This window comes from Antechinus flavipes, chromosome 4 (assembly GCF_016432865.1).
Source record: "Antechinus flavipes isolate AdamAnt ecotype Samford, QLD, Australia chromosome 4, AdamAnt_v2, whole genome shotgun sequence".
NCBI classification, from domain to species: Eukaryota; Metazoa; Chordata; class Mammalia; order Dasyuromorphia; family Dasyuridae; genus Antechinus; species Antechinus flavipes.
Genome location: NC_067401.1, coordinates 22,070,600 through 22,087,216, shown reverse-complemented (window position 1 = coordinate 22,087,216; position 16,617 = coordinate 22,070,600). Strand labels below are relative to the sequence as shown.

Sequence of the window (16,617 nt, the reverse complement as noted above, 5' to 3'; positions counted from 1 at the left end):
TAAAAAGTATTGTTTCAGAGCAGTCTAGGTACTCTTTACTCCCAAAAGAATCTTGGCCATTAGTCTGTCCCTGTCGTAACCATACCACAGTATTATTTCTCTAGAAAAAGTGCTACATTCCCAAGAGTGACTTGTTAAAATGCAAATGTCCTTTCCCTGCTGTTATTTGACATAGTTCTAGAAATGGTTGCAATACTCATTAGACAAGAGAAAGAAATTAAAGGCATAAACATAAAAGAGATAAAACTTCCCTATTTGTCTATGACAAAATGGTTTTCCCAGAAAACCCCAGAGAATCAGCAAAGAAACAAATGGAGACAATTAGTAACTTCACTAAAGTCAATGGTCACAAAATAAACCATTAAAATCAACATAATTTCCATTTAGCAAAGATAAAACCTAAGTAGTAATAACAGAAAAGGGAGACTCATTCAAAATAAAATAAAAATGTCTTTTAGTGCTAAAAATAACATGATTCCACCATTGGGAAAGATAGTCTAGCATTTTATAGGATTGTAGAGCTAGAAAGAATCTTAGACATCCTCCAATAATCTCTCTCTCATTATGCAGAATAAAGAAATGAAACTTAAAGAAGACATTAGAAAAAGATGATTTAGTGAACTATTACTCCAGACCTAATGTTTTTGTTTTTATCACTGGACTTAAGATATTATAAGTTATTAACACTTTTTTGAGGACAAATTTGAGAGATTAACCCCTTATGAGAGAAGACATCAGAGGAACAAATTTAATGTAGGGATAAAGAGAAATACATTCAGAGTATCAAACATGGGGCAGGTGGATGGTGCAGTAGAGTGTTAAACCTGGAATCAAACAAGACCTGAATTTAAATCTAGCCTCACATTAGTTACATGACTCTGGGCAAGTCACTTAATCCTGTTTGCCTCAGTTTCTTCATCTGTAAAATTAACTGGAGAAGGAAATGGCCAATCACTCCAGTATCTTTGCCAAGAAACCCCATATGGGTCACAAAGAGTCGGATATGCCTGAAAAACAATGAACAACATCAGGCATGGGTATACTAGAGTCAACCCTAAATGGTTATTAAATTTTTAGTGTGAACATTTATCTTCCGGAAATTGCAAGTGCTACAAATCAGAGTTGATTTATTTCATCTGGATTTTAAAAAGTGATGGAGAAAATATCAATAATATAGATTAAATTTAAGCATATTTCCCCAGTAGATCTGATCGCTGTTATCGGTCCTTCCTTCTTGAAGATGTCTTGACTTTCATGTGAACTGGATTTCAGTGAAGTACAGCTTCCCAAAGTCATCAGCCTAATTCTCTCCTTCAGAATTATTGGAGTCCAGTGGGAGGATAAAGATCAAGATGACTAGTGATTGTCTAAGAAGCAGTGCCAGACAGTGGCTTTTCTAAGTTAAGGTCTTTCCCAGTTTTCAGTTCATCTGAGGCCATGTCCATCCAAAGCTTATGGACAAGGTAAGAATTTCGACAAAAGATGGACCCATTTACCATCCCAAAGATATTTATCTATCTGGGAGAGGAGATCCTAAGATGTTTTTAGCCAGAACAGGAAAACAATTACATATACACTATGAGCCATCATTTCTTAAACAATGAGCCATAGAGGATTGGGCTGTGTCTATTATTGCCCATTCATTGCAAGCCAGAATGATTTGTCCAGTTAAAACACAATGGACTTTTTAAAAGTCTGTTTTTCAGAGCTATATTTCAAGAAATTATAAATGCAATTGCATAGACCTAAAAGAGGAAGAGGAAAAGGAAAAAGGAGAAAGAGAAATCCTGCATTATGTAACACTTTAAGAGCATTTCCCAACTTTTGGGTCCCCAGAGGGCACTACTCTCCTACTCCCAAATAACATGGTAAACAGTTAATATAAAATCTTCTCCTAAGAACCTTCTTTGCTCTTTCCCACAAATACACAAATTTATAGGACATGGTACCTAGATTGTAGACACAAAGACAAAGCACACAAGCCCCTTCCCTCAAAGATTCTATGTTGTTTGGAGGGATTTGGGAATGAGATAGAGTAGAACATCAAGAATGATAATAAGACAGGGTTTTAAGATTTCTAAAGCACTATTTGACATGACTTCTAATTTCATCCTTACAGAAACACTAGGAGATAAGTGTTATCAATAACTTCGTTTTAAAGGTAAGGGAACTAAAGCTGATAAGAAATGTAATCACTTATGTAGAGTCACACAGCTAGAAAATATAAGGTAGTAAGAGGCAGGATTTGAATTTAGGTTCCCCTCATATCAAGTCCCAAACTACACTCTAACGTAAAAGCAGGTAAACATGCACAGTCCAGGATTAAAGACACAAAGACAAAGCACAGAATGTCCTCAAGAAACTTCCAGTATTTAAACATATAAACAAGTAAATATTTGCTTGTAAATTGAGGCAGATGGGCAGAATATGTGTGTATATGTGTTTAGGGGATCAAAAAAGTTCTAGTGCGGACTCCCAAGAAGACAGGGGACCACATCAGGCCACTGGACATCTGGAGAGTTTGGACATATCAAAGACATAAAGGACACAAAAAGGGTAGAAGACAGTACCAATGCCCAATTTTGCCAACCTCCCCATCACCCTGCCCTAGCAGGTTTAATCTCCTTCCTTAAGACTCCAGGGGGTATAATTTGCAAACAATCGATTCAACAAGTGATCCAATCCATTAGAACTTCTCTCTCCCCCCCAAATGGCTCTTTTATGGATCAAATCTCCAGTTATTCATTGCTCTACAGAGCATGAAATATTTTTAACAGCCAGAGATTTGTCCTAGAATGATGAATAATGCATGGCCAGGCAGGCACAAATAGAAACTGTTGAGATCCATGAAAACTCGTTCTCACAGCTCCATAACTTCCCACACATCCCAAAGTAAGAAGTGCCCCAAGCAGGTCCTGAGCATCTTTGGAGGGATGCCAGCGAGATTCAATCGAGGAAAAGAAGCAGTATAGCAATTGTTTTCTTTAGCATAGAAAGTAAAATTGCCTCCTTAAAAAAAAACAGCTGGATAAACAAAACTTAGCCTGTCGGGGTAAGTAAGAGCAGTTTTGTGTTCTTGGGATTTAGGAGACTCATTCATGCAATCGTTGGTTTTGTTAATTCATTTGTTTATTTATTGCAACTGATTTTTAAAACAGAGTAAAAAGGGGAAAAAAGAATTAAGTCAAGCTGGAGAAGAGGGAATGTATGCAGCAGGGAAAGGGAGAGGTCAATATCAAATTACTCTCTTGGAACTTGGAAGTCCCAGGCCAACTTGCCAAAGGCGGTCAGCTAGTAGATGCTGCCTCTCTTGCCAAAAGCAAGAAGGGTCTGTCACAAGGTCTGGACCCTGAGTCTGCGCTAACAGGTGATGGGGACCCCCAGGGATTCTCCAGGAAACAATAGATAGAGCCCTACCCAGTCCATGACACATTGATATTTCTTGGGTTGCCTCGGCAGCCAGGGAGCAGAGAGAAAGAGAGAATTAGATTTAGAGACCTGGAAGCACATCCTACTTTTGGCTTTTGGAAAGGTGGGTGGGAGGAAACTGCATCACATTACTGAAGAATTTCACAGAAAAAGAGATGTAAAGGAAATCACTAGAGAAATGACTACTTACATCAGTTTTGCCCAGGGCCAGTCTCAACTGTGGATACTTTATGGCAGGATATGTGTGAGGGGGTGTGTGGGAATCTCATTAGCTTACCTTATTTATGATTAAATAGGGTTCCAGGGTATGGAGGCCCCCTGAGACAAAATTGTGAATTGAGCTCCCTCCAACCATGGGAGAGAAGGGGACTTGGGCATCAGGAGGGTCCCTTCCCCCACCAGCCAGCAATGTCATTTCATATTGTTTCAACTAGAACAGGAGGAGGTCGGTCTATTTCAAGTTTTCCTAAACTTTTTTGAGTTTTAATTCCTTTGGCAATTCTTAGAATAATGTTTCTAAACAAAATACAGATTACAAAGACAATCAATGACACTGAAATAATCATCTGAAATTATTTACCAAAATTTTTCCTTTTCATCTGATTTTTCTTGCACAACATGACAAAAATGGAAATATGTTTAAAAAAACTGCACATATTTATTTAACTTATATTGTTTGCTGTCTTAGAGAGAGGGGAGGCAAGGCAGAGAGAAACAAAAATTTGGAACACAAAATCTTACAAAAAGAATCTTGAAAAGTATCTTTACATATATTTGGAAAAAAATAAAATACTATTGAGGATTTTTTTTTATCAAATCTAGGTTAAAAATCCCTGATCTAGATAATCTCTAAAATAACTTCCAAAGCCAATATTTTATTATTCTCAGGCTTTATGATCTAATCAATGATCCATGCAACATTTATGATTTTTAACACTGCAGAGATATCTTAGTATGGAGTCTCTTTTCATCAGAACAATCAAGATTTGTCTTTGAATAGAGACCCAGAAAAATACTGTAATATAATGGAAAGAGCAATGAACTTGGTATCACAAGTTCAAATCTCAGCTTTGACTTATTATCTAAGTCACTTCTCATCTTTGGGCCTCAGAACCTATAGGTTCTGAGGCCCAAAGATGAAAAGTGCCTTTTCCTCTGCAAAATGAGGGGGTTAGGTTAGATCAGGAGGGCTCACCCTTAGGTCTAGGAATCCTCAAAGACTCTGTAGATAGATTTCAAGGGGACGATGAATATGAGTGGGAAAAATACATCTTTATATGAATATAATTAATTGAATATAATTAATCTCCTATATTTTATTTTGAGCTTTTAAAATCATTATTCTGAGAAAGGGTCCGTAGATTTCATCAACCTTAACAAAGAGTACCTGACATATACAAGGTTAATAATCCTATTCTAGATATCCCTAAGGTTTACTCTGGTTCTAGATTTATGATGCTCTAGCTTAGTACACAGATCTTGGGGAGTCTCTGACTTAGGACATAAGTGTCTTGTGTTATATAGCTAAGGACTTGAACCTGGGCCTTCCTTCATGACAGGCCGTTTTTCTATATAATTAGATAATATATAAAATGTCACAGACAGAACTTTGTGGGTGATCACTTACATATTCAATTATCCCTCAAATAAGAAAACATAGGGGATCTATAGTGCTATTCAGTCTAATTTAATGGGGAAATGTCCTAATCATAAATCGTGAGTTCTGAATTCTACAATCAGGGATGCACAGCCAGAAGCAGCCCCTACTCCTCTCATTTGACAGATGAAGAATTGAAACTGAGAGATAGTAAAGGTCACCTAAGGGTGGTTTTGAAGCAGAACCGAGATCCGAACTCAGATTCTCTGAATCCTACGCCCTTACTGACAGCTCTCTCAGATCCAGCTTAGTCACTGCTACGCTCAGGCCAAATCATTTATTCCCCCTCAGCCCTATCCATCCATAAAACAACTACATTATGAAGACAGCGCAAAGATGAGTGAGAACGTTGGAAGAAAGAGCATTCTATGAATGTCCCCATTTATCAGAGCAGTGACGGTACAGAATTAAATTGGAGAAAAGGGAATTAAAGCTAAAATTAAGATACCAGGAAAAGAAACCACTTCACAGACCTTGATTCCAAGCTCTATATTCTCTCCTCCGTACACATCCATCCCTGGGTCCAGGAGGCCTATTTCCCCGAAGAACTTGCGGTTGACCACGAACGAACACCCGATCATTGCTGGAGTCCTGCAGGAGAGCAAACAAGGGACGGTGAGCTCGTTTTCAGGAACAGATCCATATTTCCCAAAAGGAGAGGCGGCCCATGTCATGGGTCATGGACTCAGAGGTCAATGGTCTTTTACCATCCATCAGGTAGGACTGCTAAAGCCCAGAGAGTTTAAGTCACTTCCCCGGCATCTCACAGAACCCCATCCACCACATCTCTACCTCTCTGACCCTCAGTTTCTTCCTCTGTAAAATTAGAAGGTGAGATCAAATTATTTCTGCATCTTTTTTCAGTTTTGATCAAGCCAAGTCTCCTTAAGACAACCCTGGCCTCCAGGCCCGCCATTTTGCCCTGGCCTGCCCCAGGCTCTGACTGGATATTCCAGATGACTTTGGGCTCTTTGTTATCCAAGCAATGTCCAACCACAGCCTCCGCGGCCAGGAGTGAGAGGCAGGAGATTTAGGAGAGTCTGAATCCTAGCCTTGTTCTGCAAATGTGGACAAGTCGTTCTCCCTCAGTCCCATCTCATATTTTCTGAACAATGAAGTAGTAAGAGCACCTTCAATGGAGTTTGATCTCGCATGGAAGCTGGCTCCCCACTTATGGAAGATTCTGGGTGACCCCCGAGGTCCCTTCTCTTGTATTTTGGGATCCTCTCACTAGAAAATCTCTGCAGTCATTTCTAGCTCTAAAATTCATTAGATATATAATAGAGCTCACATTCTATTAGAAATGTAATGAAAGCTGATTCTGGGGGAAGGAATAGCTCATTGATTCCTCAGTCAAGGCAAAAGGAAAGTGAAGCATGATGGGAGCCCAAGACAGAAAAGGGAAGGCTACATTCACTGTGAACTGAACAAATAGAGCCACAGACAAGGAATGTTTAAGAACCCCTTAAGGGAAAGGGGCAACTCCATGAAAATAATGTGCTGACTTTGAAAGGGTAAAAGTCTGGTAAACCCAGGAGAAATGCTTCTAACTCCTGTGACATTGAAATTACCCAGATCTCTCAGAATAAGACAATTCTATTACTGAATTCCAGAGCTTATAGGGGCGTTTAGAATTCAACCGGACCAGGAGATAAGGTTTTTTTCCTCTTTTTTATTGTGGAGTCAAATATTGTCACTACAGCCCTAAAATATACTCTAAAAATTTTGATTTGGAGTGGATGGTAGGAAGTCATGAAATAGCAAATTATTTTTCATATGGGATGGAGTAGAGAGTTATCAGTCCTAAAAATTTATGAAGCACCTACTATGTGTCAGCTTTTGGCCTTTGACCTAGAAGGGATAGGACTGACATTAATCAATTAATCAGCCTTTAGTTGCATCTGATTCTTGGTTACCCCATTTCTTGGCAAAGATACTGGCGTAATTTGCTGTTTCCTTCTCCAGCTCGTTTTACAGCTGAGGAAACTGGGGGTTTAAGTGACATGCCCAGGGTCACACAGCTAGTAAGTGTCTGAGGCTAGACTGGAATTCAGGTTCTCCTGACTGAGAAGCTCGAGCCCCAACCACTGTTCTATACTAGGCACTATACCAGTTACTGCACAAAGACAAAAAAAGAAACGCCTTTCAAGGAGTTTGCATGCTAATGGTGCTGGTCCGCCCCACGGGTGGCTACTTCTTTCTGATTTTCCTTTCTTTTACTTTGGATATAGCTTGTGTGAACAGCGTGGTTTGAATGGTGCCCCCTTAGAGCGCCAGCTCTCTGGAGCAGGGACCACGTTTTTCCCTTGTTTGTATTTCTAGCTCTTCACAAGGTGTCTGGCTCAGAGTGGACGCTTAATAAACCTGCATTGATTGATTCACATGGACAGGTATGAGCCATCAGAGAGAGTGAGGATCAGTAGTTGCTATCTAAGCCTATGAGTTAATCAAGAAACTAGGGAGGAAGGGTCTTCCCCCAATCCCAGAGGCAGCCTTGGGCCAAGGGAGGCAAGCCCATAATAACAGAGAGTCCAGGCCGTTTTCCGAGCTCCAGAGTAGGCAGAGAAAGCCTCCACCCCAGCCTGCCTCCCCACAGCACCCATTTCTCACTTGGTTTGAGAATTGAACAATAACAATGAAAAAACTCAAGGGTGGCCAAGTTCCACCATCTGGGTACAGGGAGCCTGAACTTTCTCCATGTTCCCGTGGGTTCCCATGGTTCCGCACCGTGGGAGGAGATGCTGCTGCAGAGCCTCCATCCCAGCCTCCCTTAGTGCCGCCCCAGCATCCAAGCCTGACCTCCTCTGAAGCCTTTGCACCTGGTGGGTACCAACGACGGAGGTGGTGAGATGCTGAAAAGAGAAGCCTTATTCTGGACCGGTAAAAGGTCAGCCCGGCACAGAGGGGCCGGCCCACGTGCACATATGAGGGGATCTGAGAGGGAGCAGTCCTTGGCTCAGGAAGGGGTTGGGGGCAGACTGCCTCATCAGCGGGGGATGCTGGAGACAGCTGCACTTGCATCCGCCGTGCTGGCTCAGTCTTCCAGACAATGAGCATCACCCGCATTTGGCCATCGGAAATTGTGCTGCCTTTGGATCGTGGCCCAGGAAGTCTACTTGGTACTTCAGAGTAATTTGGGAGTTGCACTAATCTTGTATCCTACAGTCCTCAGTGACTCTCTTTGCCAAAGGGAGTCAGGAAAACCCAGAGGAACATAGGTCCATTACCATCACTCAGGTAGCAACTTTTTGAGGTGAGACCCTTACCCTACCCCACTTAAAATCTGCTGCACTATAGAAATCTATCATTTTATATCCAATCCTTTGGCTCAAACTACAAGCAGAAAGGAAAAGGAGAAATTGGACACTGTGGGGTATAAGAATAGTTCAAAAGATTTGTGGAATGGACACCATATTTTTTATTCAAATGGCCCATGGTCCAAGATGTCTCGGGCTGAGGTTTTATTTTTTTAATTGTTAAATTTGCCATTTTAATTGTGAGTTTAATAATCACCAACAAACATAAGAATTCCGAAATACAAAAAACATACAATACTGAATTGCGATTAAGGGAATGTTAAATTTAACAAAATGGTAACAAAATTGTGTCCCCTTCTGACCATCTTTTGGTTCCTTTCTGTATATTTTTATTTTTTTATGGATGCCCTGGCTTTTCTGCATCTCTTGCTCCCTGCCCTGGAGAAGTCTTCCTTTGTAACAAATGAGCAGTCAGGCAAAGTCAAGCAGCCTACAGGCCACACACAAGCACATACACATTATCTTCAACTCTAGCTCACGACCTCCCTGTTGAGATGTGAGCAGACTCCACAGAGTCTGAAGCCATATTGGTTACAGTGTTGACTATAGAGTGTCCCCAACTAAGTTTCCAGGAAGCCTAAAATTATAATGCGATTTCCCCATATTTGGATAGAGCAAACTGGCTTGGACAAGCAACCCCAGGTTCATCTTTCATCACCAAGGCAACATCCTTCTGTACTCTTTCACCGACTCCATCTCTCCATTCCACACACAAGTACAAACACTTTGGGCAATTGGCACCAGTCTGGCCCCAAGGACTAACCTGTTCCCCTGCCAGCCTCCAGATTCTCTCATGGAAAACCAAAATGCAAAGTGGGAGCAGCCTCCCCCACATCCAGAGGTCCCTACAGATAGGACCATCCCAGCAGGGATCAGGTACCTATTATGTACCAGGTGTAGGGGCTTCCAAAGGCAAAAATGAAATCTCCCTGCCCTCAAGTGGCTAACATTCTATCATGGAAGACAACAATACACACAAACAGATTAAATACATAACAAATAAATCCAAAATAAGGCATTGGTCACAAGGGAGAAAGGGCACTAGCAGCTCAGTGGTCAAGGGAAATGGATGACAAGAGGCAGGGTGGACAAGTGGTGGTTGTTATAGAGTAGTGTCTGACTCTTGGTGACACCATGTGGGGTTTTCTTGGCAGACACTGGAATGATTTATTAATTCCTTCTCTAGCTTATTTGACAGGTGAAGTGATTTGTCCAGGGTCACACACCTAGTGAGTGCCTGAGGCTGCATTTGAATTCAGATCTTCCCAACTTTAGTCCCAGTGCTTTATTCACTGTACCACATAAACTGCCCAGATTAATAACATGCAATTCAAACAAAAAAGGGATTCACCTGCGTATAGGGGAAGCAGATTGACTTGGAATACCACAAATTATCTTTGGCTATTTTGTTGTATTTATACGTGTGTGTTTGCTAAATATTTCCCAATTACATTATAATCTGGTTGGTAACACTCATTGCCGGCGATGAGTTTGACACATCTGGTGTAGAAAGAAGGCGCATCTTGAAGGAAGTAAGAAATTTTATAAGGCAGGAGTGAGAAGTAGATTCTAAGTTGGCTGGTCCAACATGGAGAGAATATGGTGGGACGTGAATAGAGAGAAATCCAGTTTTGATGATGTGCCAAGGGTGAGGAGGGAAGTAATATAATGTAGAAGAAAGCTGTAGAGGTAAGTCGGGGTGCCAAAGGATGATCACCTCATGTTTCCTCCTAGCCTTAAATGGGACTTCATTTTCTGTTGATGTCTCCTTTTGCATCACTAGTACTTAATCACTGCTACTTAAATCTGCAATTCCATCCCTGGTGGAAGAACAAGTATTAATAGAAACAATTCATTTCCAAATCAGCTGAATATGATAACTGGGCTAAAGGGCACACCCCATTCTGAGAGCTCCCATTTACAAAAAAGAACAACAGGAATTACAAACAATTCCTGTTGTTGTTTACATAGAATTTATGGGACATGGTAGAAATGTTCTGCTGCAGAATAAGCAGAGGAAGAAATAAAAACAAGCAAAGTTGGGCAGCTACTGGAAGTGTCATTATGAATCACTCATATTTATTCATTTCTTGCTTGATTCAACAATTGTTTCATTTACTCTTTCAATATCTGCTTCCTAAAAAAAAAACTCAATCATTCATTCATTCAATAACCATTTTATTTACTCATTTAGTCAATAACCACTTTCTTCTACAACTATTTCATTCACTCAACAACCACTTCATTCATTAATTCAATATCCACTTTATTAATTAATTATAAATTAATTTTATTAATTTATTATTTGTCCAGACATCTAACAATTCACTCATTTAACAACCATTTCGTTCATTTATTTATTAAGTACTTTCTTCCACAACTATTTCATTCATTCAACAACCACTTCATCCATTCTATAACTATTTCACCCATTTATTCAATAACCACTTCATGCAATAACTTTTATTTATATATTCATTCAACAATCACTCCATTCATTCACTCAACAACCATATCATTCATTCCTTCAATACCCACTTTCTTCTATAATTTTTCATCTAATCACCCAATTCATTCATTCAACCATTTTATTCATTCAATAACTTCCTTCCACAACTATTTCAATCATTCACCACTTTATTCATTAATTCAATCACTCTTTCAATTCTTTCATTCAATATCCACAACTATTTCATTTATTCAACAATTCCTTCCTTCCTTCAGTCATTCAACACCCACCTCTTTCAATAATTTTTATTCATTCAATCATTTAATAACAATTTCACTCACACATCAACACATATTGACTGTTAACCTATATCTATATGCAAAGTACTGTATCTGGGTGCTGGGGAGCCAAAGATAAGAGGTACAAATTATAATAAGATACATAAAACTTGTCTAGTCTGTTCTCCCAGATTATTCCCATTTAGCAGATAAGGAAAGTGACCAAACACTTGAGTAAATGGGGGAGCCAGGGCTGGAGTCTAGCCATCTTTGCCCTCCATCTGGCTCAGAGTCCCTGACTATAGCCTTCAAGAGGCTTCAGTCCATCAAGATCTCTCTGTTTGAACAGCACTCCATTTTTTATTTTCATTCCCTTTTCTCCACTCAGAGAACCTTTACTTCCACTCATTTTAAAAATTGTAATAGTCTTGCAATGAGCCTCTCTCCCTTCCATTCAGTTTTCAGGCCACCATCTACATCAATGGTCTGGCCAAATCCTTCGTTCACTCAAGAAGCTTCAGTAGCTCACGATTAAATAGAAGATAAATACAAATTTCTTAGCCTGACATTCCATAATACATCTCCAATTCACCTTCTCATCCTTATTGCATCACTCTCCTTCATACATTCTGTGGCTCAATTCAACAACTAGATATTCTTTGACCTTAATTTGTTATTTCTCACCTCCCTGCATTTGTAGAAGTTGTGCCTAGGATGTCCTTTCTCCTTAACTTTCTTTCAGAATCCTTGATCTTTCTTCAACATGAAGCTAAGGTGCCACTTCCTTGATCGCTCCAGCCAAAAAATAATTTTACTGGAGCATTCTTTCTGGTTTCTCCTTTATGCTTCCCTCCCCAGTTTCCGCTTCATGCTATACTTATCAATTTTTATTTTGTAATTTCCCTACTAGAATATAAGCATTGTGAAGGTAAGCCCTAATGATAGAACAGCTGTCATTTTTCTATAGTATTTTATTAAGTTTTTTAAAGCACTTTTAATCCATATTCATCATCTCGTTTGACACTCACACAAACTTTGTGAGGCAATCACTGCAATATTATTATTGTTATTATTATTATTATTATTATTATCCCCATGAGAAAACCAAACTCCTGAGAGGTTAATCTCTATTTCATTCATTCCACAACCACTTCATCCATTCTATAACTATTTCATTCATCTATTCAATAACCACTTCATGCAATAACTTTTATTTATATATTTACTTATTTATTATTTATTTTTATTTAAATATATATATGTATATATGTATATGTATATATACACATATAGGTTAATAGCTTGTAAGTGTCCAGGGAAAGATGTGGAAGCAGGTTTATATTCTGATTCCAAGCCCAGTGTTGTACCCATTATACCCTATCAGCTACGCTTTGTATCCTCATTAACTTATCACAGAATCTAATACATAGTAGATGCTAAACAAATATCTGTTGACTATAAGAATAAAATAATTGGTTTGCATCTGGACGATGAACAACATAAAACCTGAGGCAATATACAAATTGAACAGCTAGAATTCAGAGTGGATGGAGTACAAAAAGATCTAAGTGGGAATCCTGACTTAGACATTTCCTAATTTGTGATCCTGAGCAAGTCAGCTGACCACTGAGTTTCTCATCCATAAAATGGGGATAATAATGGCACTTCTGTTGTAGGATTGTTAGGAGGATTAAATGAGACAATATTTAGAAAAGTGCTTTAAAATATTTGTACAATAATTATTATATATAAATATATGCTAAGTATTATTATTGTCATTATAATTAATTGACAATTGGGCATTTTCACAATCCAATGAAGATAAATGCATTTTAAGGATTGTGAAAAGCTACATATATAAGTCCACAATTGATGTGAAGACTAGTGAAAGTAGTTGGGGTGTCTACTTTTATTTTTAACATAACTACTTCTAAAAATGAATCTCTTTAGCTCTTATATCACCCACATTTCTCAATATATCCATCATGGTGGATTAGAGGGGAATATGACTTATAATAAATAATAAAAAAGGAAAATAAAGAATTCAGCAAAATGAATCAATATGAACCTAGAAAGACAGACATCTACAATACTCTATACCCATAGTTCCCCACCTCTGCAAAGAAATAAGGGGGAGGAGCATCCTCATATCTCTTTTTTAGAATTAAGATTTATTATTATGATTTTACAGGATTCATTATCAATCGTTACTATTATTGCTTTTAGTGGTGGTTGTTTCGATTTACACTGTCATTTCTGTAATGACTGTGTATGTTTGTGTATGTATATTGCTGTGTTTTAAGAGGAATATAGTGAATATAGAGAAGTATGGGAAGAGTTATATAAACTGATTCAAAGTGAAGAAAAGTGAACACATTTAAAAAAATGTGTACTTAGAAATATGTATTATATATCCATGTATATGCACATATATAAATGTGTAAGTGTAGATGCATGTGTACATATATAAGTAGAACAAGTAAAACTACATATATGTAAATATAAATATATATGTATATGTTTTACTGGTTTTACCAGTTTATATAAGTCTTCCCATACTTTTCTGTATTCACCGCATTACTATTAAAACAAAATAACGCATCATCACTTTCAGGGACTACAACTTTTTAGTCATTCAAAGGGTCCCTCTCTCTAAACCAAGCAGGAGGGAAGGAAGAGATTGCATCCCAGCTGCTGCGCTAAGCATTTCACAAATATCTCCTGTGGTTCTCTCAAGGACTCTGGAAGGCAGGTGCTATTATTAACCTTATTTTATGCTTGAAGAGATGGAGGCAGACAAAGTGAAGTGGCTCGCTGAAGGTCACCAGGTGGTGTCAGAATTGGGATTCAAAGTCGGGCTTCCCGAAAGATGCTCAGAGTAATCACTCTCTCCCCGAAAGGCAATATTAAGTTATAAACTGTATGTTGGGGAAAAAAATCAGGAATTGTGACATTCCAGGGCCTGTTTTTATTTCTTCTTCATTTAAGAGCACACAGGCCTTGGGCCCGAATTTGGATAGATAATGGAGACATACGACTTGGCAGGCACTGAGTTGGAAACCTGATTTAGACATTGGGTAACCCTGGGAAAGTTATGCAAAGCTCTGGGATTTTTTTCCTAATCCATAAAATAAAGGAGTTGAATTCATTGACTTCAGAGAGAGGGAAGGAAGGAAGAAGGAGGGAGGGAGAAGGGAGAGAGGAAGGGAGGGAGGGAGAAAAGGAAGGAAGGAAGGAACAAAGGAACAAAGGAAGGAAGGAAGGAGAGAGGGAGAGAAGAAAAAAGGAGGAAGGTAGGGAGAGATGGAGGGTGATAAGGAAGGAAGAAGGGAGGGAGGAAAGGATGAAGGGGGAGGCAAGAAGGAAGGAAAGAAGAAAGGAAGGAAGGAAAAGAGGAAGGAGGGAGGAAGAAAAAAGGGAGAGAAGAAAGACGGGAGAAAGAGGAAAAGGTAGGAGAGAAAAGAGGGAAGGGAAGGGAAGGGAGACTGAGGCATCCAAAATTGACTGCAGCTGAGATTCATTTTCTGTTATGAGTCAAGTGGGCTTGATTTCAAGATTTTTGGTTGTTGCCAGAGACCATGGGTGGGTTTTTAGGGGAGACGTTGGCCAGCTTGTCTGGAATTCTCCACTGGCACAGAACAGCTATTTAATAGCTGAGCCTTGCTCGCCTCTGCTATATATCAAAATGTCCAAAAAGCAAGAAGTGATGTTTTCTGTCAAATTCAGGATCTGGGGCTCAAATCTCTTGCAAATACATTCCAGCCACAGGCCAATAGTTCTCCTGCTTAATGGAGGTCACACTTTGGCTTTGACTGCCCAGAAGAGGAAGGAGTTATTCAGACTACAAAAATAAGGAAAGCCTTCCTTCACTGGAATGGAGATGCTTTATCACAAGGGTGTCCCAGCTCACTGTAAAACCCAAGCAAATATAAAAGAGATTCAATTACATTTGATACCATAGAATTCAATTTAAGTATACAAAGTGTGTACACACGACACTTTGTTAAGAACGGAGGACATAAATATATAAAGTCAAAGGTGTCTGCACTTGAAGAGCTTCATTGGAGATAGGAATAGGGCAGAGGGTCCCCTGCTCTTGGGTACAGGTTTATCCTTTTAGATGCTCTTGTTCTCATACCTGTCTTTTAAAATTCAGCTTAAGGAAGTTTTCCTACATTCAGCCCTTCCCAAATCCACTCAGTAGTCAGGAATATCTTCCTCCTCTATTTTGATGTACATACACACACACACACACACATGCATTAAATATATGCAAATATATTTATCACACACACATGTAACATATACATATATGTATTACACACACATATATTGCATGCATTACATATATATACATACAGATAGATAGTATTTTCTCACATGTATATTCATTGTTTCTGTCCTTCATGTACTCCCACTTCCAGAATGCAAGCCTTCTGCTTCTCTTTTTGTATCCCCAGAACTCAGCAATATGGTACAGTGGATTAAATGTTGAATTTGAGGATCCAAGGACCCAAGAAAAAGTGACAAATCTGGGGCTCTTAACCTGGGATCAAGAGATCCTCAAGTGGTCCTTGAAAAGATTTCAGGACAAACATGAACTTTGATGGAAAAAAATCCACCTTTATTTTCACTAATCTCTAATTGAAATTTAGCATTTCCTTCAATTACTTAAAAGTATTATTCTAAGAAGGGGTCCATAGACCTCACCAGATTGCTCAAGGATGTCCGTGACAAGTTAAGAATTTCCGTATTAGACTTCTCTGAAGTCCTGTCGGCCATGGAAGTAGGATCTTTTTGCCTAACTGTAATTTCCAGCTTTGCCATTACTACCCATGTAACTGCTTTTTGTCTCGGTTTCCTCCTCTATAAAATGAACTGGAGAAGAAAATGAGAAGCCATTGCAGTATCTTTGCCAAGATAACCCCAAATGGGGTCGTGAAGAATCGAACGCGACCAAACAACATTATTATTGTGATTGCCGTTATTATTGTTGTTGTTAGCTTGCTAGCTAGAATGCCTGGCACATAGTAAGCACTTAATAAATGCTTGTTGGATGAACGAATTTTACGGGGGGCACGCAATATATAAACACGGGCAAAGTACAGTGTGTTGTTCAAAATATATACACATTTCATTAGCACAAAACCGTAACATCTTTTCTTTTTCAGAAAATAAACATTACCTTTATTAACAACCTCTGTGTGCCCATTTTGGGGAGAGAGACATTTGGGGGGCAGCCAGCATATATAAAATAATACAGCTAAGTTAGTGTGGATAATGAATCTTGTCAAGTGGTCACGTATCTTTGAATTCATGCTTTTCAAAAATTATAATAATATAAAATATGGTCATTAGTTCCATCCCAATGGAAACATGCATTGCTAATTCAAATAATGGGACTGCTGCCTGAATTTCATTCTTTGCATTAATAGGGGCCTGCTATACAAAGTTGTTTCAAGAGATAGTGAGTACCCCGGAAAATGA

The 16,617-nt window shown here is 39.0% G+C and overlaps 1 protein-coding gene across 1 annotated transcript in view; it reads right to left on the bottom strand.

Annotated features, from left to right (window-relative positions):
• GALNT17 (polypeptide N-acetylgalactosaminyltransferase 17) overlaps positions 1-16,617 on the bottom strand; it is a 428,034-nt gene that overhangs the window by 101,715 nt on the left and 309,702 nt on the right. The window contains exon 6 of the mRNA XM_051992009.1: positions 5,560-5,677. Within this exon, the coding sequence (XP_051847969.1) occupies positions 5,560-5,677 (118 nt within the window). The remainder of the gene's footprint in view (positions 1-5,559; positions 5,678-16,617) is intronic.